Source organism: Suillus subalutaceus (assembly GCF_016647625.1).
Source record: "Suillus subalutaceus strain FC151 chromosome Unknown DFJ58scaffold_40, whole genome shotgun sequence".
In the NCBI taxonomy this organism is placed as follows: Eukaryota; Fungi; Basidiomycota; class Agaricomycetes; order Boletales; family Suillaceae; genus Suillus; species Suillus subalutaceus.
In genome coordinates this window covers 50,848-77,077 of record NW_024540289.1, presented here as the reverse complement: position 1 = coordinate 77,077, position 26,230 = coordinate 50,848, and the positions used below count along the sequence as shown (strand labels likewise).

Below are 26,230 nucleotides of genomic sequence, written 5' to 3'. Positions count from 1 at the left end.
AGCTATAATCTCCCCCTACCCTCTCATAACCATACACGGCGGCCCTCTCAAAGGCCAATTGCACAATCCCGATCAATTTCTCCACGCATCAACCCGCTCGATGCAGCTGAGATCAACTGTTTGGCCACATTGTTCGCCCCTGCAACGCCCCCAGCAATCCAAATACCTGTCTTTCGTGATCAGTCCCGCCCGCAGCGAGACATAAATTCCATGGTCATGTATATTCCGAATTTGGTGCCTTCACATCAATGCCTGCTGTTCAGGACCCGCTTTCATTTGACTTTCCGGTGGCCGAACCTATTGCCCTGAAGTCTCGGAGACCTGTCATCACTTGGAACGCAAGCTTGCATTACTTTTATCAGTTCACTTCCAGCGTGAAAACAACTTCTCAGCAGAATAGATGGGTTGTCCTCGATGAGCTGCTGGAGCATGAAGATGATTCTTTGTATTTTTTCGGGGACACAGTCAACCTCCATTATCTCCCTATTCAAAACTCAACAAACATCGGCTTGAACTAGTATCGTTATACAATCACCGCCTCCGGTACCACAAATTGGGAACTTGTTTGACGCAGATATCAAACTTCCAAGTTGCTTGTGCTCATTACGAGCATAAACTCTCTGTATCCCGTAGATATACGTGTACCTCTTCCTCCCCATCTCAGCGTAGTGGCCTCCCTACCATCAGCACACATTCCTTCTACTTCAACCTCGTTGCCGTCCCCCCTTCACAGCCACGCCTCCAATACATGTCACGTTATCTCCCGCCGGGTCTCGGCGTTCCTGCCATCTGCCCGATCTAGACAATCCACGGGATATTATACGTGGTAAATGCAGCACCTAGTAACGTACCTCAGTCAATGTACATGCATGCAGTGCATCAGACGTCTGGTATCACGCGTGGCACCTCTTCTGCCGCTCAGCCCTACATTCCACCATCCGGTGCCCCTCATTTGCAGGCGATCTGACCTGGGACAGGGGCTTCTCAGATGTATTCCAGGACGAAGAAATGAGTGAGGTAAATGCGTTGAGAGAAGGTAGGGTCTCGGTCTTGTTGGAAGGAGAGAGAGCACAGCAGTGGTGCTAAGAGAGACCATCGCAAATCTCGTTGGTAGTCTTTTGTTCAATGCACGTACTCGGTACTCACTACTCTTCCAGATTCGTCCCCACCTTCAAGCGCTCACTCGTCTTCCACGTACACAGACTCTGCTGTGCTCGCTCGACTAGCACAAGCGCGCCATATTTTTACGGGTGCCGGCTGAGTATAGTTACCTTGTCTCGCATACACGCTTGTTGGCCACCCTTGTTCAATTGTTCATCTATTATTAATACTATCAATTCTCGCTTCGCGCGTTGCGCGGGTCCCTGATGCTATCATTCTGCACAGGCTTGTCGTCTCCTACTTTACATGCACCTCACTATTCGGAATCTCGTGCGCTAGATATGCTAGCGATGAGATTAAAGAATGTTCCATCTTCCCGTCCGAATCATGAATCTCATACACGCCAGCTCCTCATGCGCTAACTCCAAGACCCCACAAAAATGACCTACACTGCGCCCATCTGTCGCAACACAATCGATCACTTACATGTCAGACGATGATGCGGCGAGTTCCGAAAATAGATGAAGAAATAAAATGAAACTGAAGAAAGATGGATACAATTTGGACATAGAATGAAAGCTCCAACCACTACTCTTCAAGTTCTGCTTGTTTCGCCCTGGTAACCCACCCAGCATGTGCCATCATAGATGTGCTTGGAATTAGTGTCGTCTCTATCTCGGTCACGGTAGGGTTAGGATCTTCCATTGGTTGAGAATCCCACATTCGTAGGCAGTGCGGCTGAAACACATTGTAGGGGATGGGACACACAGGCGGAAATGCTGTCCAATCTCCAGCAGCCAATCGACAAAGACCGGTACTTTCATCTAGGGCGGTCCAAAGGGGTGATGAGGTCAGTACTTTTTGAAATGAAATTTCAACACACATGTTATGCGGACGTGACCAAGAGCAAGCTCAGAAATTCTGTCTGAAATTGCTATCGAGCGCAATCTGCGGTGATATGGCAATGCCTCGCTAAACGCAGATTTGTCAAACTCGAGCCAACCGTTCCATTGAGAGAGAAAATTGTCCAGCGAGCATGGGGGACCACTACTATGAACCTGAACCTTCAGGTCAATGCCCTCTGAAGCAAATGCAAGTTTGACCGTAGCCATGAGCCCACGTGCCAAGCAAAGCTTCATGAAGACGGTCAGAAGGCTACAGAGATGGTATATTCAGCAACGAACAACAATCTATAGGTGGAGGCACTTACAGAAATCCTTCGAGACGATGTGGATACCACTCTAATGTAAGCTCGGTGGATGCTTTCACCCAGTCATCCACTAAGCGCTTCTGTAGATAGATGTGTTTTCGGGCAATCTTCCTGCTCTTTGGATCTTTGCCACTGTGACAGCCCGAGTATGCGCGCACCTCAACGAATTTCGAATATATTGCGGGGGAGTCACTGCCAGAAACTGTGGGGCAGGTATTTTGTATATATTGGATGATCTCCTGAACCCTGCGCTTCTCCGCAACTTTGTCGGGGTTTTTGAGAGTGCTCCTCGCCATGTGACGCAAGACAACAGGGCAATGTATGACATTCTGAATAGTCTCCTCGACGAGGCGATAGAAAGGATAATCATGAGATATTCTTCCTTGTTCGCGACTCTCGATGAAGACACATATAGGATATGAGATAGTCATGATGGGTCGTGTTGAACGTTAACCCCTAAATTTGAATATAAATTAGAGGTTACTGGCCCCTGAATATCAGAACTTGACCGTCATGACTGCAAACTCATCTACAAACAACCCTCCTCCTTACAGTGCCGACACGTCACTCTGCATCTTTCTTGACAATGGTGGAGGACAGCTTCTCCCAGATCATCCATTTTATCAGCTGGTAGACGAAACTCGGCAAGGTTTTCTTTCTTCCGGGGACACTCTGGAGTACATGGCAAACTCCACTTTCGTAGACAATCCTACGTCACAGTCACAGCTCGCGAGAGTGGATGAAATTCGGGGCCTTCTTCGGTACAACTGTCCGGTGATTGTTAGTAGTAAATCAGCGGCCATCGGTGGCGGGCTCCCTCATGATGGTCCCAATATTATCGAGAAGGTGGCGGGCAGGAAGCACATCTATCTTGATCAGGACATGATCGATCAGTGTGTGGGCAAAAAGGGTTCAGATGATCGTCGGCTGTGATTCTGCATGCCTATAAACCGCTTGTACTTGATTTAAATAGCACTATCTTGAAGCCTTCTCAAGTTTCTCTTGAAACTCATCCTCCTGCGCGAATTGACCATCGCTTCCTGGTTGACATACGGCATCCAGAAATCTGACGCCGTTCGGGGGAACGAAAGATCTAGTACACCATTCACGCAGCCTACAGACGTCTTCGTGTCAGGGTGAGTGGCCACCTTTTCATGGTTTTCCGAAGTGCGAAGTGTCGAGATCTTTGGTCCGTTCTGTTTCTTAACGATGAAGGAGGGTATCTCGAGGTGCCAGGTAAGAAAAGAGACTGGGTTTCGGTTTGTCCATCTGTTAACCCCTCTCGTTATGTAGCATTCGATACACCTATTTTGCGAAAGTTAGCTTCGGGTGACTGGTCTGTGTTTCAGCGAGATGTGATCACGAGCATGGGACCGTACCGTAAGTACTCTAAACATCACTGTCTCCAGCGTGTTTGGGACGTATCATGTGGGTGTTTTGGAAAATGAATTTTTAACACTCTGTATTTCAAACTAGGCGCCGTCGCCGGCGATGACCTTGCTTTATTTGCAATTGTTATATGAACTTCAGCTTCAGGTGGTAGAACGTTAGCACTCAATGCAGTTCTCGCGAGGGGTACAGGAATAGTCCGAATCTCCGCTACTCCTCGACGCACAGATCATCTTGCAGGTAGGTTTGCTGATTGTCTAGTCGTACCTGCTGGAACAACAGACCTAAACACGCCAGGTTTTAGGGTAAGTGTGAGGCGAAAAATCGTTATGGGAATGCAAACGGGATGACGCTTTGAAGCCTCGCATTTTTTTAAAAATATCTGACGAAAAAATGAACATGTCCGATTGTAATTTTAAAGAACTCGATCTGATACAAGACAGAGAGAAGAAAAGGGTACACGGTGAGGGTGAGCGGTCTCCTAGATAGGCAAGTCTGCTTCCCATGTCTCAGGTCCAACGTCAAGCGGATCGGCGTCATCGATGATGCTAAATAAGGTGGGCCGTGGTAGATCACCGGAGATGATTCGAATTTGTAGCAATACGTAATGAAACTCCAGGAGTGTCAGCACGTGTTGCGCGAGGTTGCGGTCGTGAAGTAATAAGAGGCAAAGTCTCGACTAGAATTTTATAAATAGATGAATCAGATATCTGTCGTTGATCCACTTACATTCTCAAGCTTGGCCCGCAAAAGTGGGTACTGTGCCCGAAAATGGCTCGACCGACGCCAAAAACGATCCAACTCCACATGCAGACAGAGCAGCTGGCGGTAACTGGCGATGATTTGCTAAGTAAATAATGTGATGAATGTTTCTACCATAAATTCGAAGTGAAGGTATGTACCTTAGTTGCTAAGAAGATTTGGAAGGCCAAAACCAGAGCCACGATCGTGATCAGAATTCCTTGGTTGTTGGCGTGAGTCAGCCCTAGTAGGAGAGTGCTAAGTGCAACAGCGACTACGATCCATCTTGCCCAGAGTGCAATCGTCAACAATGCGTTGGCAAGAAGTCCTAATGGAGTCGTCCGAAGTTTATTGCTGGAACGCACAGAATGCATTGGGTTGCGAATCGACACAGGAATAGACTTCCATACACTGTGTAGGAAGCCCACCAGAACTGACTTCAGCGGACTAAGGGCCCGTCGGAGAATATCGAGGCTGGTTATTCGGATATTATTGCAGAAGCGCATTGGGTGCCGAATCGGAGAAGTGACGGCTTGCCACAGCGTGCTAAGGGCATGTCGGACACGGACCAGAGTCACACGGTTGAGAGTTTCCATCGTGATTCGTGAAGTAGTATAACACAGCGAAGTTCAAGTTACTAGTGTACGCCAAGTAACAAGCGATCGTTAGCACTTGTCTATTAAGTAGGCGTGATTAGAACTCACCCTCGGTCGTGATGGAACAGATTGAGGAGAGAAGACGAAGCAGGCCGAACTAAATACTACATCGTCGGTTTGTATTCCTACATACAAAGTCCGCTGCCGTAGGCTCTTGCCGTCGCGTCGGTCACGTGCATGGCACATGAGCCGTTTGGGGAAATGAAGAAGCAGGCGCAGAAGCAGGGGCAATAGTTGTGCGCCTCTAACGGCAGGTGAGCACTGATGATGTGATATCCGTGTAATTTGTATAGACCCTACAGATGACGCAGAATACGGAGAGTATCATTGCTTGTCGATCCGCATCTTATGAGACAATTAGTACGGGACATTTCATATGGGAATGTTAGCACGAGGGTTTGACCTGCACAGAATTCAGACTAGCTATGCACGGATCCATCATTGCCGTTTCCAGTATTTGCTCAGCTCCACTGTGCGTCAGCGTCGGGAGCTTGATTGCAAGAGGTGCAGACATTCGCCATTCGAATTTAGTATCCTGAGGGTAGGGACTGCTCTAGATATTGCAATTACTCGGAGTCATTGGACTTCGTATCGATATCGGAGGGCATGGTGCAGAAGGACGATACTTAAAATATACGCGATGTATCCGCTCAAAATACCTGTTCCTGTGGTAGCTATGTGTACGGACACAGGTGCTCGGTGACGATGCATTGACTAGCCATACCTTGGCGAATTAACATAGATGACATTGAGCGTACGCTTTGCATGTATGACAAGCCTTCAATCATATACGTATGATGGACACTGCAGGCGATCCTGGCAAGAATTCCTTCGCGTTCCCAATCATCAGAAGGCCAACTTCGGTAGGGTCAGTGCATTGCATCACGAAACAGATGCTTCCACTCACTTATCAGTCCGAAAAGTCCCAGCACGCTTCCGAACACTTCTACTACAAGTACCTTCACAAACAGTGTAGGATCAGCTGCGTCAGCGAGCGCAGCAGTGCTGCCGGCGATACCGACGCAAAGGCCGCAAAGAAGATTACAGAATCCAACGGTGAGCCCACCAAAGAATAGGGCATATCCTGTAGCTTGATAAGTGGTATTCAATGAAGATGCTAAGAGGAAAGGGTGTACCAGTAAAATAGTTATCTCTGGTATAGAGCTGCGCTTCGGGCACCGTTTGGAGTTTGGACGAGTACACGATACCCATGATCTACCACAGTGGGGTAAGCATAATACAGAAACTCGAGGGAGCGACTACGCACCACTCCGTAAATTGCAACCACCTCGCAGAAAATGACGCTGACAGTGAGTAGCACTCAGCCACTGCTGTGCACGATGTATGTGAGAAAACGACGCACCTGATCAGATTCTTGGTACTAATTCTTGGAGTCCTTACTCCTCCACCCAGTATCGATGCCCCAGTCAAAAATATTCCCCTACAAAACAACGTCAATGTTACTGAACAAGAGTGGAGCTGTGCGAGCCCACCATCCTGCTCCGAGAACACTCAAGCCTATGCAAAGTCCAATTCCGAGTGAACCCCAGACGAACGGGCTGGTTTCCTCAAGAAACCGACCAACATCAAACGCTTCTCCAGAATCTGTTCGAAAAGTTTATAAGTACTGCGGAACAAAGAGGACAACCTCTGACACACCAGTGAATAGCAAATACAAAGCAACTATGACAACGAGGAATGACGGGAGTCCAAACGATGCGTACGTTGTGTAGCCCATGTCTAGCGAATATCAATCGGTTCTAACAGGTTGACGAGGACATGAATATTGACAAAGGTGCCATGTGGAAAAGGCATATTATTCACACGCTTTGCATTTCGCAAAGTCAAACAGACTCTCAGTTACAGACATACTATATGCCCGGTCAGCCTGCAGATCGGCGGCTTCTGTTCAAGCATGCAAATGACAGCGTCAAACCATAAAAATGTTCTCAAGCTGCTAACACTGGGACTCATATTCCACGTTGTATTCATTGCTTCTGTTTTTGACTGCTACTTCACTAGCCCAGTCGTCCATGGCATGCTTCCTCGCAGGGCTGGCCCTGGGGAAGCAAAACGGGTTGTTCTCATTGTGGGCAAGTATAGCTTTACCTTCCGTAGCACCAACTGCTCAGCCAACAATTTCTATCAGGAGATGGTCTACGCGCAGACCTTTTATTTAGTGTGAACGCGTTCTCTTTTGTTCCTTCCTCACCAAAAATTGTAGCGCCTCATTTGCGCGATATTATTCAAACACGGGGGGCGTTTGGATTATCGCACACCCGAGTACCAACGGAAAGTCGACCTGGGCATGTCGCAATCATTGGTACGCCTTGCCTGATACGTCAGTAATATTGAGCTGAGCTAAGAAAACATAAGGGGGTATGTATGAGGATGTCTCTGCTGTGACCAAGGTAAAGATAGTCAATTTCTTGCTTCTTGTTATTATTTACTGATGAGACTCGTGAGACAGGGTTGGAAAACGAATCCGGTCAGTATCGTAACAAAGGACACCGCGAGCAATGTTTCATTCCTTCTTCAGGTTCACTTTGACTCTGTCTTCAATCAATCCAGTCACACTTTCTCCTTCGGCTCCCCAGACATATTACCAATGTTCGCCCAAGGTGCAACACCCGGAAAAGTCGACACTTGGAGCTACGATGAGGAGGATGAAGACTTTACTAAAGGCACGATGGTTTAAAACTACTGCAATCGTGTTATTGAATCGGACCAACTGGATAGATGCCACAGCTCTAGATACCTGGGTTTTGGACCAACTTCAGACGTTGTTTCAGAACGCATCATCAAATGACTTGCTTGATTCAGAATTACGTGCTGACAAAGTAGTGTTCTTCCTGCACCTCCTTGGTCTGGACACCACTGGTCACTCGTACAGGCCACACTCGAAGGTGAGCATCCCGATCAGTGCGCTTTTTTAGATTTACTCCGCTGCAGGAATACATGAACAATATCCAAGTCGTCGATAGCATCGTCCGACAAACAGAAGAACTTTTCTCCAAATTCTACAACGATGAAGAGACAAGCTTCATATTTACAGCTGATCACGGCATGTCTGAGATCGGCAACCATGGTGATGGTGGTGAGGTCTGCGCTACATCAGGTTTAACAATGAGGTGCTGAAGGAGTTTGTAGACCCGGACAACACGCGTACCCCATTAATTGCATGGGGGCGAGGCATAAGGGGCCCACTTCCTGACATCATTCCTTCTTCGCATGATGAGTACTCTCGGCCCTGGCAACTTGACGACTTTCTGCGACGAGACGTGGAACAAGCGGATCTTGCACCCCTGATGGCTGCGCTGCTTGGCATTAACTACCCGGTGAATTCAGTAGGAATTCTCCCTGATGCAGACCCTACGCGACCTGGTTACTTGCTACCGCGAGAAGGAGAATCAGCCTTGGTCCGGCTTGCATTGGCAAATGCAGAAAGTATTTTAGAACACTACCGAGTAAAACATGGTGCGTCTCAAATACGCTATCCGGCTTTTCTGTCCATAACTAGTTGCCTGGCAGAATCGAAGGCTGCACAAACCATTTTATACAAAGGTTTTGAACCTTTGGAAGAAGTCAGTCGAGATGGGAAGCCTTCAAGAGTGTCCTGGTTATCCAAAATACAACGTTTGATCAGTGATGAAAGATGGTTCGAAGCCCGTCGAGAGACAGCTGAACTCATCAAGGTTACTCTACAAGGTCTTCGATATCTCGAAACGTAAGCTGCTCGACTACCACCAGAAACAACTGCTGAGAGAATGCAGTTATAATCGAGTACTTATACGGATCATCGTCATGATAGCATATCTGGGATGGTCTGCTTATGCATCGTTGTCGATCTTTCCCCCGCCAGCTTCCTTGGTTTCGGGCAGGCAGCGTACCACGATTAGACTTGCCACCGCAACTATATTAGCAATATTTTGGGCACTGTTTACTGCAGAGAGAGCTCCATGGACGTTTTATGTCTATGTGACTTTCCCCTGCTACTTCTGGCAGCAATTCGCGCTGCATGGAGTTCCAATCGTTGTGCAACAATTCAAGTCGAGCGACAGACGCGGACCTTTTATAGGCAGAGTGTTGTTCCACTTGGTTATCGTGGTGGTTGTGCTCCAGTGCATGGTCGTGCGTCGACCCTTGTTCATTTCATGAAGCTCATTCGACTTACGAATGATCCAGGCTGCCTATACTCACCGGTCGCTCTGGAGCATTGGGTTTTTGGTCATGGGTATTTTATGGCCATATGCATCGTGGTCAAGTCATGTTCGGTCGCAGCACCCGAGACTCTTACTTTCCTGGATGAGTAGCTGTGTTGTAACTGGCATATTCCCCCTACTCGATGTTAACAAGAGAGAGGATTTATATATGATGTGAGCGCAGTCTGACGGATTTGTGCATATTGCTTATGCTCAGCTATGTGTTAGAATGTGCGGAGGGGCAATGATCCTCGCAGTTGGCGCAGGTTGTACGCGTTTGGCGTCGAACGGTCCTCTGAAAACCTTAACGCCATCTGAGATTATCCAGGTAGGTAGTCGTAAATGGCGCTATGTAATTAATTCATTCGTATCCAAGGCATCGTTTATCTTGCTCGCCATGACAATTACTGCAAGCTCGGTGAAAAGTTTACAAGCGAAGCAGGGATTGCCCATCATTAACCAGATTTCAGCATGGGTCATACTCGGTACCTTTGCTAATCAACTGACATCAGCTATTCATCTGATTTTTATGCTTCTCAGCTGTATCGTCGATATATCCATTCATCTCCAAAGCACAGCACAGCACTCCGACCTCCAGAATCCTGTCGCTTTTCTTGGGCTTCGGCGTCTGTTTCGTCATTTTGTCGATTAGTGTTGAAGGTCTATTTTATACTGCCTTCACATGCAATTTACTTTTGTGGATAGAAGTTGAAGCGACCGTCCGGTCGAATCGAGCTGGGACCGCTTCGCAGAATCAAGGATACGAATTTCACACCGACGATATCAGAATAGCACTCTTTTTCTTGTTTTTCGTTCAGGTGGCTTTCTTTGGAACTGGAAAGTGAGTAGTGAACAGGACTGACATTCGTGGTGCCGATGTTGATGATTGACTATGTCCAGCGTTGCTTCAATCTCGTGAGTTTCCCGACGAGCCGATTCAGCTCTGCTGCTCACCTCTTGTAGATCTTTCTACTTGGAACCTGTCTACCGTCTGGTGCCAATTTTTAATCCATTCTTGATGGCAACGTTATTGGTGGGTTCTTCAAACATTGCTTCGCATACCAGAAGCTTGAATGGATTGCCACAGATATTCAAAATCGTCGCTCCATATGTAATCTTGTCAGCTGTTTTTGCCACTTTGAATGCAAGACTCCACCTACCGCCCTTCTCGCTATTTTTGGTTGCCCTGACGCTCACTGATGGTAGGTTGTTCCTTTTGGCCTACACTAATCGCTAACTTCTGAATCAGGAATGACAATGACGTTTTTCCTGAACGTTACGGATACTGGTGAGCGGGCTAGCTGGTGGTCAGATTGTACCGAATTGACATATGATGCAGGATCGTGGTTGGAAATTGGACAATCGATCAGCTTCTTTTGCATAACATCTCTATTATTGGTTTGGTCGGCTGGTATCTGCACCGCTGGGGAGTATCTCATGGTAGACACGTTGCTGTTCCACAAATCTACGGACAGTCGCAAGCTAGAATGAACATGTTGATGGTCCAAGAACCAACCAAGCACCTCCATTGTGCAACATTTCATGCATGAAATCTCACTTGGCCCACTACTCGTAAAATAGTGGCACACGATTGACGACTTTCGAACAAACGTGTTTTCGTGATCAGGATTCAGGGACGGGTAAACGCTAAGTACTGTTTGGGAGGACCACGGACAGAGTCCCTGACGATGTCCTTCCCCTCTACAACCCAAATTGTAGGCCGACCAATATATTCCCTACGGTCGTCTATTTACTTTGATCACGACATGGGGTCCTCTTACCGACTCTGTTTCACTTCAATTGCGCACGCTACGTCCGACAGATTTATGAAGCGATCTCCCGTAGCCACCTACCCCCAATGCCTAAACTTGCCTCTTATTACCTTTCCACATCACTTGCTAATATAAATAGTCGGATGATTGTTATTCCCAACTCAGGGCAGCCCCCCGTGATTTTTTTCGTCTGCAGGAAGAATGAAAATCATCCCAATTGATGTCGCCAGACATGGTAATAGTCTCGTGGATAAAGAGCGGTTGGCTGGTAGGGTTCTGCCGTGAGATACAGGTTCATGACCAGTGATAAGCGAGAAACTCGATTTGATGAAGATGAGAGGTTTGTATTCTTAATTTAAGATTCCGTCAGAGCAGGATGTGAGGGCACTATGAACTGTGGTGTATCCTGCGATGTTCCACACCCTGAGTACTGAGTACTTAGTGAAACGCCTTGCAGCAGACAGTTGCAACGCACAGCAGCAAGATGAACCTGAGGTGTTGAATCCACAATGACGATATCCCAGCAACTTGAACCTCAATTGAACCTATAGTTAAACAAAGAGTAAACCTTAGAAGATTTCGAAAGAAGGAAGGCAGTCGTACCTTATAATAGGGGCGGAGAAGTCCACAAGCAATTCGATAGAAGCAGGGATCGCTGGTAGGCACTTGGAACACTTGTCTATCAGTACGCTCTCAACATGCATTTTACTCTCAGGATGCACGATGGAAGGTGGAAGGCTCTATTAGCAGTAAATATTATTGCGCAGAGATCCTATGAATCACAGTTAAGTATTGTCCTTAAGCCCAGCAAAGAGACATCGAAGTTGGAAGACGATGGTGGACCACGGCAAGTACTAGACTTTTTGAGACTTCTCATGATGTTTGCCACTTCCACCGCCTTTGTGCGTGCATTGAGCAACCCTATAATATGATGTGGTCGCGCCCAGTTGTCGGGCAGACGTTCTTCCCCGTACCACTGTAAAAGTATGCTTGACGGGATGCGACCATTGTCTTGCTTGAGAAGCAACCAACACAGGGCTGCCTCGCCAGCCCCGATCTGGGAATGGATGAAGTCGAGTGGACGAGCCAGCTGGGCCTCGCGAGATATGCGCACTTGCGCGAGGTCGTACAGACTCATACCTCTTCGAGGATCTGCATGGCTTAAAAATGACTTCAAAAGTTTTGGGTCGACCTCAGTAGGTGCACGTTGCTGACCCAATGCATTTGCATGAACGAGGGATGCATCGTGTTCAATTTTGTTGTGTATCGCTAGTGCATCAAGGTCCAAATGAAAGGCGCGACCGCAAAGGAGAATTCCTGCCAAGGCGAGCAAGGCTGCCAATATAAAGGACAGGTTGTACACTTCTTGGACCGCGCGTATCAGATGCCAAAGTCCAATATTCTGTCCATTGCGGGGCCTGGCAATAATGAAGTTTAGGTTTGGAACTCCTGCGCAGAAACAAAGAAAAACATACAAGTACCCATGATTTGCTAGTGCATTGAGTGCTGGACAAGGAGAACGTCGATCGCCCGGAGTAGCGGGGATGAATGGATGTGCAGGGGGACAGGTCCAATTTGAAGTCGACATTTTCAACAGCGGGGTTACTCGGATTGATCCGGTGGCGTTAGCCTTTTTATACCATAGCGGATCCTCCTCTATAAATGCGGGTGGATGGGTTTCATGAGTGCGTCATGTAATTTAGTTGCAGCGAGTCTGAAACATCCGCACACGCATCCGCTATTAGTAACAACTCCGCGGAGCTTTATTTGGATTTATTTATCAAGAGCTTTTGAAAATAATAGAACCAAATATAAGTTCGATCTACTAGTAGCTAACCTCGAAGTATGCAAGGATGCGTACACTTCAAGTTATGTGTGGTTAGAGCGGTGAAGGTCATTTTAACTTCAGACAAATGTTGTCCCGAACGTACTAACACAGACTGACACTTCCACAATATTATGTGTCCAAAGTTATCCATTAAATACTTTAATCCCCCTGCTTGCTTTTAGTTGTGCTGACTTGAATATAGCGGCACGATGATATATATTCTCTGGCGAAAGACGCATGTGCAAGCTCTGGAAACTCATGGAAACTTATCCATTATCAGTGCCGTTGATTCTGACAACCAGAATGAGATGTCATTATTCATCTTTTATTACTAACTTGTCGTTCTCTGAAGGCCCGTCAAATTTAAACGGCCTTGGCCGCATGTATAGGGTCGCACCTGGGCTATGCTATCCCTATCGGGCTTCGCTAGGAGGGTTCCAAACCGACATACCGTTGTATTTGGGAGTAATTGACGGCTCTCGACCTGCAGCGGAAGTAGAAACCTTTTTGCATGTGCCAATTTCGGTTGTGTATTGTGCTTGCCGTGACTATTGATGTCTAGATGGGTCCTGCAGTGGTGTGAACATTGTGCGGTTGAGACATTGGATCATGGCGACTACAATCGCTATGCCATATGGGCTGTGGCCCGATGGTAACTACCTCAGAATCAGAATCATGGCTGGTCCGTTTCCGCATAAGATTGGTTCCGATTGGTGCTACTACGGCTTCTTGTGAAGATGTTTACGAAAGTGATCCAGTGTGGTGTAATTTATTAGCTACGGTGCTGTTTCAGCCTTCTCGCGTTTAAGCGCTAACTCCAAGTTTTATATGTAAGGTGGACCGAGGGCTTGAAGCAGAGTCAACTATGGCAGAGAATGAGAATGAGCAGAGACTCACCCTTCCGGAATGCTCCAAGTGTAAACTCTACCACTAGGAGTAAAACGCCACCTCCAGGTGCTAAACGGAGGACCTTTGGCAAGAAGCCCTTGTAAAGAGCTGCAGGACCCTCCTCGCGCATGATAGTCATTAGTCTGTTACGTTGTTTAGTATCTCCCTCGACAGTACAGGAGGAAACGTACGCAGGATATGTCCAATTATACTTTGGGACAACTCCTGGGACCTTAGCAGCACCTTGGATGCGAGACTTCACGACCTAATTTACACGTGGCGGTGTCATTGACCAGACTGGGGGACTACAAAGGAAAGCATACATCGAAGCTGAGAGACCCATTAGTCTCATTTTACTAACTTTGCTGAATTACCACTCACGGGGTATTTATGAGGGTTCCAACGAAGCCACCTACACTGCCAGAAACGAAATTATTGAACAGCTGCCCTTGCTGCGTCTAAGCTAGGCGATGAGAAAAATACCACGACGTATTGCTGAAGACTTGCCTCAGCTGGTGTCAACATGCTACGGACTTGATGAATACATCCAAAGTATCCACCATTCCACCAGACGTGCCTAGTCTCTTGTATCAATAATCAGGGACACTAGATTGTGAATCTATTGACCTCCAGAAAGTTGCCTCCATGCCAGCATAGAGACCAAGAGGGCCTTCCTTCTTGATGACCTGCTTGACGACATCAATGGGACCAGCAAATGTACTAGTTTTATCTTGCAGCCTAATGACACGGGTTAGAAGTAGAAAGAGGACGTATGATAGCGATGGTCGTACTTAATCTTGACAAGCTCAAATGGAACGACAACGAAGCTCTCCGTTGCACCAGCACTGAGCCCTGTCAAAACAGAAAGTTGCTGTGTCATCTTAGACTCTCCGGAAAAGCCCATATAAGTCTTCCCCCAGAAGTCGTTAGCAGCGCTGCAAGGCGGTGAGACAATACACCGGAGTACCTGCGAGAGCCTAACTTACAACTTAACCGCGCGCTTTGGCGCCTCGAGAAGAAGAGGAGGGACCAAGCCTGTAAATAAAATTCAAGGCCCCGTAACGAAAACTGTAAGAGTATCCTTGACCTCGGTAAAGTCGGCCGAAACTTAAGAGGAGATCAGCAGCATGGTCTCGTGAACATCGTAATGCCATGACTTTACCCTTCTTCCCGTACTATAGACGATAGAGTGCCAACCATTCCATGCTTGGCCTTTCCGGTCTCAAGTTGCATACGAGTTTTGACCTGAGTCATGCTCCGTCATCGACCCAAGCGTCCTATATACATGTTTACTTACGACATCTAAGTTACGAGTGAGCAGGCGCCTTGCTAGATGAACGCGACTCACCTAGAGGGTAAAATGTCAAAATCTCTGAGACACCAGCAATTGCGCCGGCGGCGAAATTCGCAACGAAAGGGAGTGCTATAGTTTATTCTGTCAGCAAGAAAGTCTCAAGTATGGCGCCTAATATGGCACCATGCACAGTGCAATACACTGCAAGTTGCCTGACTCACGTTTTCGCTGATCCGTAGCCATTATGGTTGTGGTTATGAAGAATCAGGATGAAGTCGAGGAGGAAGAAAAGGGAACCGTTCGTCACAGAGCCGGACAAGAGTCGGACGTAAACGCGACGGAAATGCGGCTCGCCTGGACGCCGACCACTAGTACTTTTTAAGTTTCTTTCTGGATCGCTTCCTGCTCGTGACCATTAAAGTGTGATGGCGTGACATCATGTGACTGTGACCAAACCTTGCACCAAATGGACTTCATCAAGTTGCTAGAGTGCGCGTTACTCATGCGAGCATGGTATACATCGCCTCCTGGCAAGAGTATCAGGAAGCAGCTGAAAATCTCTATACAAAGTCTCCCAATAAAGTTTGTCTTTTTGATATCTATCTCCGTCTGACACCGATGATATGCCCACAGGCTCGATACTGTGTGAAGTGGAGATCATCAGAGGGCAAGCTCGTCCTGAAGATTACAGATGACACAACAGTGTGTCGTTATCTTATTTACTCCTGAATCTGCACCTTACTTACATGTTTACACATCTCTGCAGTGCATAAAGTTCAAAACTTACTCCTCAATCTTCCTCAATCGATTCGAAGCTTTGAACCTATCACTAATGCAGAAAATGCAGAATAAACGCCCTACACCAATCGTACACGCCCTGGGTGCTCCTGATACCACTAAAGACGCAGACCAGACGCGCTCGTCGTCTCCATTCGTTGCACAACCTGCGGGTCCTGCAGCTGGAGGTGTCAAGAAGAAGAAGCCAAAGAAGAAAAAGTAGGAACAACATTGCTATGCGACTTCTGGTAAGTCTGCCGTAATGGCCCAGCTATCCCATCTTTGTCTGATAACGTCTCCGTCCAGTGGCTTTGTGGTAGCATCATCTCCTGGGGTGGAGCGAATGTGAATGTGCACAGTGATTACCAGAGCGAGACCAACGTTTGTAGATCCGATTTGTCAATGTGCCGTTATTCGTTCGGACGACGGAAGTCCCAGTACCCGACCGATCGTGAATCGTTGATCATCGCTACATTGTTCTAATACAAGAGGCAAGCATGTTGAGCCATCCATATGGGAACGATAGAAATAGACATACAACGTCTAGCTTCGGTCTCACACAGGCTAACTTAGCACTAAGCTATAGAACTTACCAATCAAACAACGGTGCCTTGGAGTACCGAGTACCCAGTGCTGATCTACCAGATTGTTGATAGTGTTAGACGGGATGGTGATGTGGCTGATCAGAGCACGCGACCGTGCGCAGCCACGATAGTAACGCTCGACAATCGAGGTGCAAGATAATAGCCTAAATGACAACGGGTAATGCAGGGCCCGGGCCACAGGCATTCATCATAAACTCCAATATCCACTAGAGGCGGAAGACTGGCAGATGAGAGGTGGGCAACAGTGAGTTAACCTCTGCGGATCATACGATCATAAACTTGAAGGCGGTGCAGTGCAAACTATTCCGAGGGATGATCGTGGAAAGACCGGGGCGGGTCTGGCGCCGAGAAACTATTCCTGTATCAGGTATAGCACGTTGGGTCCTAAAGAGGGGTTACCGTACTCGACTGATGTGACAGATTAATGAACTGCCAGTAAATACGCCGTTAAGACTCAGAGGGAGTTCTATTCGCAGGGTCCGGCTTGACAGTAATTATCCGATATGATTGCGGTTCCGACTCTTTGTCGGTCGTTTGAAAAAAAAAGTGCAATGCCTTGAGGTAGTACGTACCAGTATGAAAACAAATCGCGTAGCCAAAAGAAACATGGAGCCTGGTTGAGGCCCTAGGGACGACTTGCGGGGGTCGCTACTCACCAACCCGCTGAGAAGACAGCTTTCTCATGGACATACAGGACAAGTGATCTCATCATTTAAGATTCAGCGCATTGTTCCTCAAAAATAGACTGATTAACAGTCAATGAGAACGGCAAAAAGCGAAACAAAGTGCACTAGACGGGATAGACTGGGATACTTGATGAGCCATAATTGCGCAAGTAATCCGGAACATACCACGATTCCAATTGAAGTCGACATGGAGATTGTTCCAAGGATCCCATCATTTGTAGTCAGCGGGGTTCTAGTCGATGCATTTCTTCTGGATGGCACAACAGTGGTAGAAGTTTGTAAAAAGTGGGAACGGAATCGAACCGCAAGCGAGATGAGCGAGACGTGAACGTCGATGCAAAGTCGTCTTTCTGTGAAGTTGGCCTATTTGGTAGCAGCAACTGGTGCAACGTTGGGTAAAGATAAAGCTGGTGCGAAGTGGCAAGATAGCTTGCAAAAGTGAGCAAAAAAGACAGTGTAGAACACAGGAGTGACAGGACTCAATACTCAGATCTGACACCATCGCAAGGTGTCAATATTTAGCCTCTCCTGCACCTGGTTCTGGATGCCAGCGGGCTGCAACTAATCGGCTAGGAATAAAGGAGGGGAATTAGGCAGCCTTTCAAACAGTCCTCGGAGAAGAGGTTTCGGAACCAAGGACTTATGTACATATGTGATCACTTGACGTGAAGTTGCTGTCACCAACAACACTCCTTTCAAGTTAGCAATGATGGGGTGTCGTTTTCCGAACGAGTCTAAGAATGGTGCATGATGTTAGAAACGGTTAAATTATCACGCAAAGAAAGATGGCTAAGTCGCACATGCTTTACCCTCGCTGTATGTTTCATGTTTTGAACGACGGCTGTATTGCCAGTGGTCCAGCAAGTTGATCTCCATAAACACGCGTACATAAATAATGTCTGTCACCCCCATTGGCAGTGGCACCGACAATACTCTTCCGATTCCAGATTCGACGCTGCATATCTACGTCGATTCTATGCGCATTGCGGACATCTCAAATTATTTGGAACATCTCACATACCCAAGTTCAATAACTGGTCGAATGTATCGCATTGAGAGGACATCGAGCTCATTCGTAAAGAGCACCGACTTCTTCTATCTTTAGTGCGAGAGGTAAGCCGTGTGATTGTATTCCTATCCCGATATACCTTCATCTCCTTACCCGCCAACAGTCATTGTTCTGCTACTTGGTCTTCTGATACATACTTGCTTCAAATCGCATTGCTCATGGCACTTCGGCGGTATACAGCATCAATTGATGGTACCATTCCAGTCTCTGCACTCCTCTATGACGATGAAGAACTTCTGGCATCCCAGGATGGCGTAGGCATATATGATGGGTGCGTGTACTTTCTGTTTTTGACCTGGTTTCTGTGTTCATGTCACCGATCAACAGTCTGCAGAAAGCTCCTGACTATCAGACAGGTTCTGTTCACGTCTCTACGCATCGCCTATTTTTCGTTCATTCGCAGAACCCTACTTCATATTCTTTTACTATGGGTCTACTTCATGTGATACGGACGAATTATTATGCTGGTTTGTTCAAATCTTCGTCGAAGGTCTCACTCTTCCTCGACGCCGATACTGCCCTACCTTTGACCACAACGTCCGGGCAGCGAACAGAAATATTCGAGAGCTGGGAATGCGAAGTCTGCAGCCATCGCAATCCTCCAGGTTTGAGTCCAGCTGCAGCTCGAATATGTGCTCTATGTGGCGTTCCGCGCAGCGCATCTGCGGGGTCAACAGCGTCGGAGGCATCATCTCAAATCCAATCCTTGTTCTCCTCCCTTACCGAGTCTTCATACACCTCTCTATCTTCCTCGAGTTCTCCAGGACCTCCATCTCCTCCATCAACGAATGATGATTCTGATGGAATTGCGTGTCCTGCATGTACATTCCTTAATCACCCGTCTTTGCGTGTCTGCGAAATATGCACAACTCCACTTCCCAATGTCGAACACGCTGGGAGTATGAGGGCAAAATCCGCCCCCTCCACTCGACCAGTATCGCCCGTAGGTGACAACATCGATCCCGCGAATCTCCTCAGTCAAATTAAGCTTCCGCAAGGGCGGTGACAAACCATTTTACAACGTGCTCAGGCGTGCACTTAAATCTCAGGCTTGGGAGGCAAGCATGGTGCCATCATTTTAAGAAAAAAATACATAACTAATCACATATCACGACAATTAGGGAAAACGTATTGGTCATACTGCGAGAAGCGGGACTTCTAGCCTTGCCATTACAAGCCCTAATTATGGGCCGACACCCGTTGCCATGCGTCCTTCTGGAATAGGTAGGGAATACAAATTTGTTTTGTTAGAACCGCTGGCGCTGACATTGATGACTGGTTCTTAAGATGGAATCATGCGTAACGTAGAAGCTTCGGCCCATGTTACACAAACAGATTTGAACGATGCCCTGAAAGACTTAGAGGGCTTAATGATGAAAGCAAAGGATCTTGTTCACCTTGCGGGGGAGCTGAACGAGAAACTTACTGCATCCTCTACGACAACCATGACTTCGTCCCCATCAACCTCAGGCACCCAATTGTCAAGTCTATTTTCAACGACCACGCTTGTTCCCTCAACGGAGCCTGAAGAAGCCAAATTTATACGTTCTTCACTTGCGCAACTAGGTTTACAAATGTCTAATGCTCCCGTCACGCTAGATATGATCAGGGACGAAAGAAGGTGGGTAGAAGAGTTGGCGCGGGAACTAGCGAGGGTGTTGCAAGGGTCGCCGGATGATATTCCCGGTCAGAAATCGGTCGGGATTATGAAAGAACGGGGGATTGTCGGACTGGATGAGGTTTGGGGTGGATGGAATCGCGCGAGGGGCGTAGGTAAGGAAACCTTTTTAACACTGCCCAAGTGAGCTACTGAACACACATCTTACGCAGCTTTAATTCCGCCATCCACCTTCCTGCAAGTACTCCCTCACCTCCCGGCATATACGTCACCACCTATCCGCAGCAGAGTGTTTAAATCAGGCTTATCCGTCCTCCACATGCCGCCGTACACCCACGCCTCGTTCACGGCCCGCATAGTGGGATATCTTGCCATGTCCGGTATGATGACGACAAGTCAGATTGCCTATGAGGAGAACATTACGATTGGACTTGCAGATGAAATGATTGCTGCTATTGAAGCTGACGGTGTGATCTGCCGGGATGACAAAAGATCGGCGATCAAAGGAGGCGGAAGTGGGACTGCGTCAGAAGTTAGGTGGTCGAGGAACCTCTTCCTGGAATATATTTGGGATGGTCAATTGTGAAAATTCCCCACAACAAAGTTTGCAGCTAGTGCCACATTGGCCGCTTCAGATGAGTTGTTGACGACTGTTGGTTGGTAGATGCTGTGGACCAAGAAACGACCCGGGGAACTCGGGGAACTCGGACAAACAGTGCAACCCTAACTCCGTCAGCAGATGATTGTTAACGGTCAGCAATGGAAGTCATGACGTTGCTTGATTTATGAGCGAAGAACCCGACTTCTGGTCCAAATGCTTTTCAGGCTCGCACACATTAATTTCTGGCGTGTTTGGCAAAAGCTTTAGAACCAAACAAACGCCCGGCGGCCTGCCGCCCGATCGATCGACCTATTACCTGTTTTGGGCGCTTCAACATCACAGTGATATCTACACCTGCCTCGGTAAAGAACTGTTGTTGCCGCGATGCATTCACTACAGGACAGGCAAATCTCGATGAGACCTACTCTCCTCAGGACCGATTGTTTCGCAGCTTACGTGTATGTAATCCCTGAGCTTGCTTCTGAATTGATATCATCCCGTAAATCAAGGACTCAACAGAACAGAAACCTCCGGTGTCATGACCTGAGAACTAAAATTCAACATTATACCGTCGGCTCTCCATCACCGACTTGTCACTTCATCTGTACGTTTCTTATTGTGAATATCCCGAGGACATCGGTCTAGAATCTATTACTGTTCGGCAACAAATCTTTCCCGCTGCTTTCGTAGCACGGAGAAACTGTCGAGATAGTACCTCATTTACTTCCGGAATTCATTGGGCTGGCTGCTCGGACCGCTGCGGAAATGCTTGAATTGTATCTGTCGTAGTCCGCAGCGACAATCCAGATCACTAGTAGGGACGACACGTGTGTGGGCTTTTTGTGCGCACAACCAGTCCATTCTTACGGCAATTACAGGGAGGTAGCATCCCTGAAGAAATAGCTCCTTCCATTCATCATGCTCGTCGGGCAACATAGATGCGTATGCGATTGTTGAAGCGGTGTATTCTAGCGATTTCCATTCTTCACTCGACCGGCGGACGAATATTAACGAAATGCGCACCCACAGTTTCGACATATGAATACTTCAGGTACGCTCTTCCTCCAGTAATATCCAAATATATGTGGTTCTCCATGCTCAAACATTATGCTGCGACGTTGAGATCATCACGATCGTCGATTCCTTTCAGGTTCGTAGCAACCGACTCGATTTCAGTTCTGAACTCACGCCCGTTAACAAAAAGGCACGGTGTGCAACTATCACTAGTGGCGTAAGTCGAGTGATATCTTCCGCTCGGCTTGCCGCCGGCCCCCGGGAATTGAGGTGAAGCGTCACTTCGAAAATAAGTCTTACTTCGGTGTTTACTCTATTCAGCCACTGTGTGGGTCAACGTCTGGGTCGCGGAACAATAATGGTAGCTTACGTTGCCTACCCACTTCAGAAGGATCACCTCACGAGTGATTATATTCGACAAAGTTATTTTGATGAACACATTTTGTTGTACTTAGAGTTTCCCAGACAAGTGTTTGAGGACTAAGTTTGTGATTGGCAGACGGATATAAAAGTGCCGCAAAACGCGATGGCACGGCATTCGGGACGAAGATGTGTCGGACCTACAACATTCATTCTGAACTGAGTGACAGAGTTCAGGATACGCGATAATCAAGGTGATCGGATCGCTAATAGTCTTGGGTCGGACTCATACCTTGATAGGGAGTCTTCGATCCGGGGCACTCCAAGGTGTCCGGATAATAGGTTATGAATTAATTTGCGGTGCTAAAGGATCACTAAATGCATGTGAGTATCAGCTTGAAGTGTGGAATACAACAACATGGAACGGTAGATCGCATCACAGCATAACGAACACAATCATCCCGCGAAGGCTGCATACCGGTGAAGGAGATAATATCCGACGAGGAGGTTCATGTTCAAGGCATCAGCGCATCGCATCAGCTTAGCGTGTAGATGAACCACTGCATTTTGTTGAGCTTATCAAAGTAACACGACAAGTTCGGGGGTTACGCGATATCGCTCCGCGGTGCTATTGGGACGTGATCTTGAGATTTGGAGCACAGCTATGTTCACGTTTACCAAGTAAGACCGTTCGAAAGCGCCTTTGGAGGTGTTCAGAAATTGCCTGAATGAAGGGATGTATAGGTACGATTTTTACTGTACTATGCTGTATGAGCGCTGGGTTGTCCATGTTGTTCGCTTGAGCACTCAGGCTGGCATTGTGAGGCTGTGAAAGGGTCGGAGAAGATGACTAAAAATGGACAAAAGTGGATTGATTGGGTAAGCACATTGCCCCGGTATCTTGACCTAGTAAAGATGCCATCAACATACCGTACAGCGCCAACACCCTTTCCAATGGTGGATGCCGCCCAAACTATAGCATCCAATGATTTCATGATCATTTCTGGATTGCCCCGGCCCATCTCTATATTTTTATAACTTCTATATGATATGGTTTGTATATAATTTAAATCTTCCGGTGCACACGCAACTAGATCACCCTACTCCCTTTATAACTACATATACCGTCCTACTTTTCATCTAATCGGTCATCGCATCCATCTTCCCTCCTCCAGGTCTTCAAATCTCTCTTCTTCATTCAAGTAGTGCGTATCATCACATTGAATTCGAACCTTTGTAGCTCACCATCATACCAGGTTAGCCCTGCGTCTGACTGTTCTCTAAGGCTCACGACGACCTCACTCAAACAAGTGATCTCATGAACCCTTATCTACCATCGTTTGATTCTTCACTCGATACAGGCGCCGCAAGGCTGACTCCTTCATCGAACTCCGCATCTTCTTCCCCTTCTCTACTGAATGACTATCCCAATGCCCATCTAACGCAAGCGTCTGATCGGCGCGTAACGAATTCCATCGCTCTGACATCAGGAGGATCACCTTCAATGTATAGCCATCGTTCCTCCCAACGAACAACAGCTTCATTCCAATCCCACCAGCCTCACATAACTGATCGCAATCAATCTGCCTTTGTCCCTCGCTTTAACCCATCAGCCACTGGGTTAAGTGCATGCAAAAATCTCACAAGGCTTTTGACCGTGCAGGAGCGAGACAATCTCATTCAACTAGACAACCTCAAGTATTTTCTCGCTACTGCGCCATCGCGATGGTCGTCGACACCTTCTGGTTTAACACAAGATGATTCTTTTCCTATGGATTCCTCTGGCCACCCAGCCTCTTCACATCCCTCCATGAACCGCTTCCTTCTTCCTTCTTCGGAATACATCACTTGTGTCTCGTGGAATAATCGCTACCACATAACAGGCACTGACATTGTCCGTGCGCTTGTCTTCCGCTTTGAGGCATTTGGAAGACCCGTCAAAAACATGAAAAAATTCGAGGAAGGTGTTTTCAGCGATCTGCGAAATCTCAAGCCTGGTGTCGATGCTTGCTTGGAGGAACCCAAAGTTAGTATCGTCTAGATTTTCTCATGATGCTCCATCTTATGTACACCAGTCACCATTTTTGGATCTTCTTTTCAAATACCAGTGCATACGCACTCAGAAAAAGCAAAAGGTGTTCTACTGGTATGTATCTTCCCCATTGTCCTGAAATTTGTGGCTCACTTTCCTCGATAGGTACTCGGTCCCTCATGATCGCCTTTTCCTAGATGCCCTCGAGCGCGATCTCAAACGCGAGAAGATGGGCTTGGAACCAACTACCATCATCACCGGTGAACCTGCCCTCTCGTTTACATACGAGCAGCAGCGCAGCCTGTATGAACAATTCAGCAAAGGACAGAATGCTATACAGGTCGATGGCGACGTCATCAGCAATTTTGACGTTACGCAAATGAATGGGAAATATGACACAAGCGGATCAGCATCAACGGTATCACGTGCGGGGGCGATGCACAACTCTAACTTGGGGGAGTTGCATCTTAGTAACTGTCGTATTGATGACGGGGGCGTCCCTCATCTTCCCTCAGCACTGCATGGTCCCCATATGGCGTGCCTGCCTCCTTCTATTTTCGAAGGTTCTCCCACCTATAAGCAACGTCGCAAAAAGCCAGTCAGCAGGCTCGATGCGGTCACGCGCAGTGACTCAGAAGAAACGCCCATTCACACATACGAGATTGGCGTTGGCTATGGATCCAATGATTCCAACATGACAGCTGCCGATATGTTCACTTCTCAAGCTAGAGGTGAACAAGAGCCTAGTGTGAGACGAGCGAAGGCTGTGCTACAAGCCCACGATTGGTCCGCTACACCGCAACTCGCTCCAGGACAGACTTCTGCCACCCTTCCAAACGGATCAGTCTTCGGACGGTCATCAATCAAGCAGCCTTCATCGCAATCTCATCTCCATCCCTTTACGGAGGATCCCTCACTATCTTCGTTCCCTTCGGATGTTGACGGCCATCACGCCACCAGCGGGATGACGCTCACTTCAAAGGTGTTTGTCTGTCCCCTCTATTCCTGTGGTCGCTTGTTTAAGCGCATGGAACACCTAAAGAGGCACGTGCGGACGCACACCTTGGAACGCCCATTCGCGTGTAACTTTTGCAAGAAGCGGTTCTCTCGGTCGGACAACCTCAACCAGCATCTTCGCATACACACACGGGCTGACTCAGCGTCCGCAGATCTAAATGCGTGCGATATTGATATGGAAAACGAGGAAGCAGACGAAGTCGATATTGCTTTTGCTGCCGCTCTCTCTTTTGCAGAGGGTGGCTTACAGGACATGGAGACGTGTGTTATGGAACTGCAAGGCCAGGTGCAAGATGTGCAAGGCGATGAAGAGGGTCTAGTTGCGTTGCCTGGCGTCTCCCCTGTTATGGATACCGACGCCACCTCAGATGGTGGGCTCGGTAACAGCTACTTTTTGCAAAGTGGCACCGGGAACCACACCGGGTACATTGAGTCAGCGGAGATGAACTGGGCTAGGCCCTTCATGAACTCTCCGTCGTTGACTTCAACGTGCAACGGGGAATCGATCATGGCGGCTCTTTCAGCTCCGTCTCATAGACAGGATTTTGCCCTGGACAATACGTCTCTCCATGTAGCACCCTCAGAGGTCGGACCTCACAGACGTCACAGAAGCGCGACCCCATCTCTCATACGCTCGCATTCTGTGTCCAGCGGCTCTAGCCGACACTACCACCCCTATGCATCATCCTCTCATTCGTGCCCCAGTTCAAGTCACTCCAGCCCATGTGCTCTCACACATTCTCTTGATAATTCAGCGGTTTCATCACAGGCTATGTCTCGTGAGGCCTTGAGGGCGTCGCAGCCACGTTCATTCTCAGCGCCTTCCTTCGGTGCCAGCCAAGACCTGCATGGAGCGCTCGACATCGGCGGCCTCAATTTTGACGGCATCTTCTCGAACCACATGACGCTATTCTCAGAACCTAGTGCATTCGACCTTTCACAGGCATACCCCAACGCCTACGAATCAAATTCGTTATCAATCTAAACCGTTCGAGTCGGAATACTGTATACTTCTCTTGTGTCATCATAATTCGTTTTTGTTCATCTTGCTAGCTTTAAATGTATCGATAATCTATTTATCACCCACGACCTAGTACATACTATACCACCAGTGATTGTTTTTGGGCCTTGCGGACTTATCGTGCAGGTCACTTTTGTGTTCTCCCCCACTTACGACACGTGCCATTTTCTTGTATTAAATATCTCATATTGTTTTGATCACGAATCGTTACTCCACTATTGCTCAAGCTCGGTGATACACTGATCCCGCCTAAAAGCAGGGATCTATATGCACGGAGCTACGCATAGTTTTTCTTGTATTATCGAGATTTCGTCAGTGCAAATGACCATGCCTACGGCTCGGAACTCAA

At 47.6% G+C, this 26,230-nt stretch overlaps 10 protein-coding genes across 10 annotated transcripts; 5 read left to right on the top strand and 5 right to left on the bottom strand.

The window, feature by feature from the left end:
* Positions 1-1,663: 1,663 nt before the first annotated feature.
* On the bottom strand, positions 1,664-2,742 carry DFJ58DRAFT_745000 (uncharacterized protein; the record flags this gene model as incomplete). Its single annotated transcript, XM_041387361.1, has 3 exons — positions 1,664-1,925; positions 1,985-2,256; positions 2,312-2,742. 3 exons carry the CDS (start codon positions 2,740-2,742, stop codon positions 1,690-1,692), a joined length of 939 nt encoding a protein of 312 aa, XP_041244922.1. The 3' UTR covers positions 1,664-1,689.
* Positions 2,743-2,824: 82 nt separating this feature from the next.
* DFJ58DRAFT_913422 (uncharacterized protein) lies at positions 2,825-4,050 on the top strand (the record flags this gene model as incomplete). Its single annotated transcript, XM_041395325.1, has 6 exons — positions 2,825-3,204; positions 3,298-3,447; positions 3,480-3,547; positions 3,605-3,691; positions 3,848-3,940; positions 3,983-4,050. 6 exons carry the CDS (start codon positions 2,825-2,827, stop codon positions 4,048-4,050), a joined length of 846 nt encoding a protein of 281 aa, XP_041244921.1.
* A 38-nt stretch (positions 4,051-4,088) lies between these two features.
* Positions 4,089-5,196, bottom strand: DFJ58DRAFT_744998 (uncharacterized protein). Its single transcript, XM_041387360.1, has 4 exons — positions 5,146-5,196; positions 4,603-5,078; positions 4,430-4,546; positions 4,089-4,379 (listed from the first exon to the last, which is right to left on the bottom strand). Exons 2-4 carry the CDS (start codon positions 5,035-5,037, stop codon positions 4,182-4,184), a joined length of 750 nt encoding a protein of 249 aa, XP_041244920.1. The 5' UTR covers positions 5,038-5,078; positions 5,146-5,196; the 3' UTR covers positions 4,089-4,181.
* Positions 5,197-5,605: 409 nt separating this feature from the next.
* DFJ58DRAFT_782950 (ATP synthase subunit C-domain-containing protein) lies at positions 5,606-6,874 on the bottom strand. The gene is made up of 7 exons (XM_041389867.1): positions 6,757-6,874; positions 6,591-6,702; positions 6,461-6,538; positions 6,365-6,401; positions 6,234-6,312; positions 6,005-6,181; positions 5,606-5,955 (listed from the first exon to the last, which is right to left on the bottom strand). The coding sequence occupies exons 1-7, from the start codon at positions 6,833-6,835 to the stop codon at positions 5,882-5,884; spliced, it is 636 nt and encodes a 211-aa protein (XP_041244919.1). The 5' UTR covers positions 6,836-6,874; the 3' UTR covers positions 5,606-5,881.
* Positions 6,875-6,978: 104 nt separating this feature from the next.
* Positions 6,979-10,920, top strand: DFJ58DRAFT_913419 (Phosphatidylinositolglycan class N-domain-containing protein). Its single transcript, XM_041395324.1, has 19 exons — positions 6,979-7,190; positions 7,247-7,420; positions 7,474-7,508; positions 7,568-7,585; positions 7,637-7,781; positions 7,837-8,003; positions 8,050-8,194; positions 8,248-8,574; positions 8,629-8,824; positions 8,871-9,228; positions 9,283-9,473; positions 9,528-9,627; positions 9,676-9,784; positions 9,840-10,140; positions 10,200-10,214; positions 10,263-10,332; positions 10,387-10,501; positions 10,549-10,587; positions 10,639-10,920. Exons 1-19 carry the CDS (start codon positions 7,013-7,015, stop codon positions 10,788-10,790), a joined length of 2,835 nt encoding a protein of 944 aa, XP_041244918.1. The 5' UTR covers positions 6,979-7,012; the 3' UTR covers positions 10,791-10,920.
* Positions 10,921-11,804: 884 nt separating this feature from the next.
* Positions 11,805-12,791, bottom strand: DFJ58DRAFT_782940 (Chloroperoxidase). Its single transcript, XM_041389866.1, has 2 exons — positions 12,547-12,791; positions 11,805-12,489 (listed from the first exon to the last, which is right to left on the bottom strand). The coding sequence occupies exons 1-2, from the start codon at positions 12,657-12,659 to the stop codon at positions 11,844-11,846; spliced, it is 759 nt and encodes a 252-aa protein (XP_041244917.1). The 5' UTR covers positions 12,660-12,791; the 3' UTR covers positions 11,805-11,843.
* A 687-nt stretch (positions 12,792-13,478) lies between these two features.
* On the bottom strand, positions 13,479-15,460 carry DFJ58DRAFT_782936 (mitochondrial carrier). Its single transcript, XM_041389865.1, is given in 14 exon segments — positions 13,479-13,746; positions 13,797-13,930; positions 13,979-14,052; positions 14,111-14,117; positions 14,169-14,245; positions 14,295-14,364; positions 14,415-14,525; positions 14,579-14,722; positions 14,774-14,822; positions 14,875-14,894; positions 14,950-15,032; positions 15,085-15,116; positions 15,136-15,210; positions 15,303-15,460. The coding sequence occupies 14 exon segments, from the start codon at positions 15,322-15,324 to the stop codon at positions 13,724-13,726; spliced, it is 921 nt and encodes a 306-aa protein (XP_041244916.1). The 5' UTR covers positions 15,325-15,460; the 3' UTR covers positions 13,479-13,723.
* Positions 15,461-15,541: 81 nt separating this feature from the next.
* Positions 15,542-16,384, top strand: DFJ58DRAFT_324988 (signal recognition particle SRP9 SRP14 subunit). Its single transcript, XM_041379861.1, has 4 exons — positions 15,542-15,663; positions 15,715-15,783; positions 15,848-16,106; positions 16,165-16,384. The coding sequence occupies exons 1-3, from the start codon at positions 15,592-15,594 to the stop codon at positions 16,079-16,081; spliced, it is 375 nt and encodes a 124-aa protein (XP_041244915.1). The 5' UTR covers positions 15,542-15,591; the 3' UTR covers positions 16,082-16,106; positions 16,165-16,384.
* Positions 16,385-17,969: 1,585 nt separating this feature from the next.
* On the top strand, positions 17,970-20,851 carry DFJ58DRAFT_782924 (EAP30/Vps36 family-domain-containing protein). The gene is made up of 6 exons (XM_041389864.1): positions 17,970-18,489; positions 18,546-19,165; positions 19,197-19,276; positions 19,340-19,442; positions 19,506-19,991; positions 20,049-20,851. The coding sequence occupies exons 1-6, from the start codon at positions 18,377-18,379 to the stop codon at positions 20,420-20,422; spliced, it is 1,776 nt and encodes a 591-aa protein (XP_041244914.1). The 5' UTR covers positions 17,970-18,376; the 3' UTR covers positions 20,423-20,851.
* A 2,113-nt stretch (positions 20,852-22,964) lies between these two features.
* On the top strand, positions 22,965-26,199 carry DFJ58DRAFT_324924 (STE-12 alpha). The gene is made up of 4 exons (XM_041379860.1): positions 22,965-23,016; positions 23,068-23,837; positions 23,887-23,957; positions 24,009-26,199. Exons 2-4 carry the CDS (start codon positions 23,130-23,132, stop codon positions 25,843-25,845), a joined length of 2,616 nt encoding a protein of 871 aa, XP_041244913.1. The 5' UTR covers positions 22,965-23,016; positions 23,068-23,129; the 3' UTR covers positions 25,846-26,199.
* The last annotated feature ends 31 nt before the right edge of the window (positions 26,200-26,230 follow it).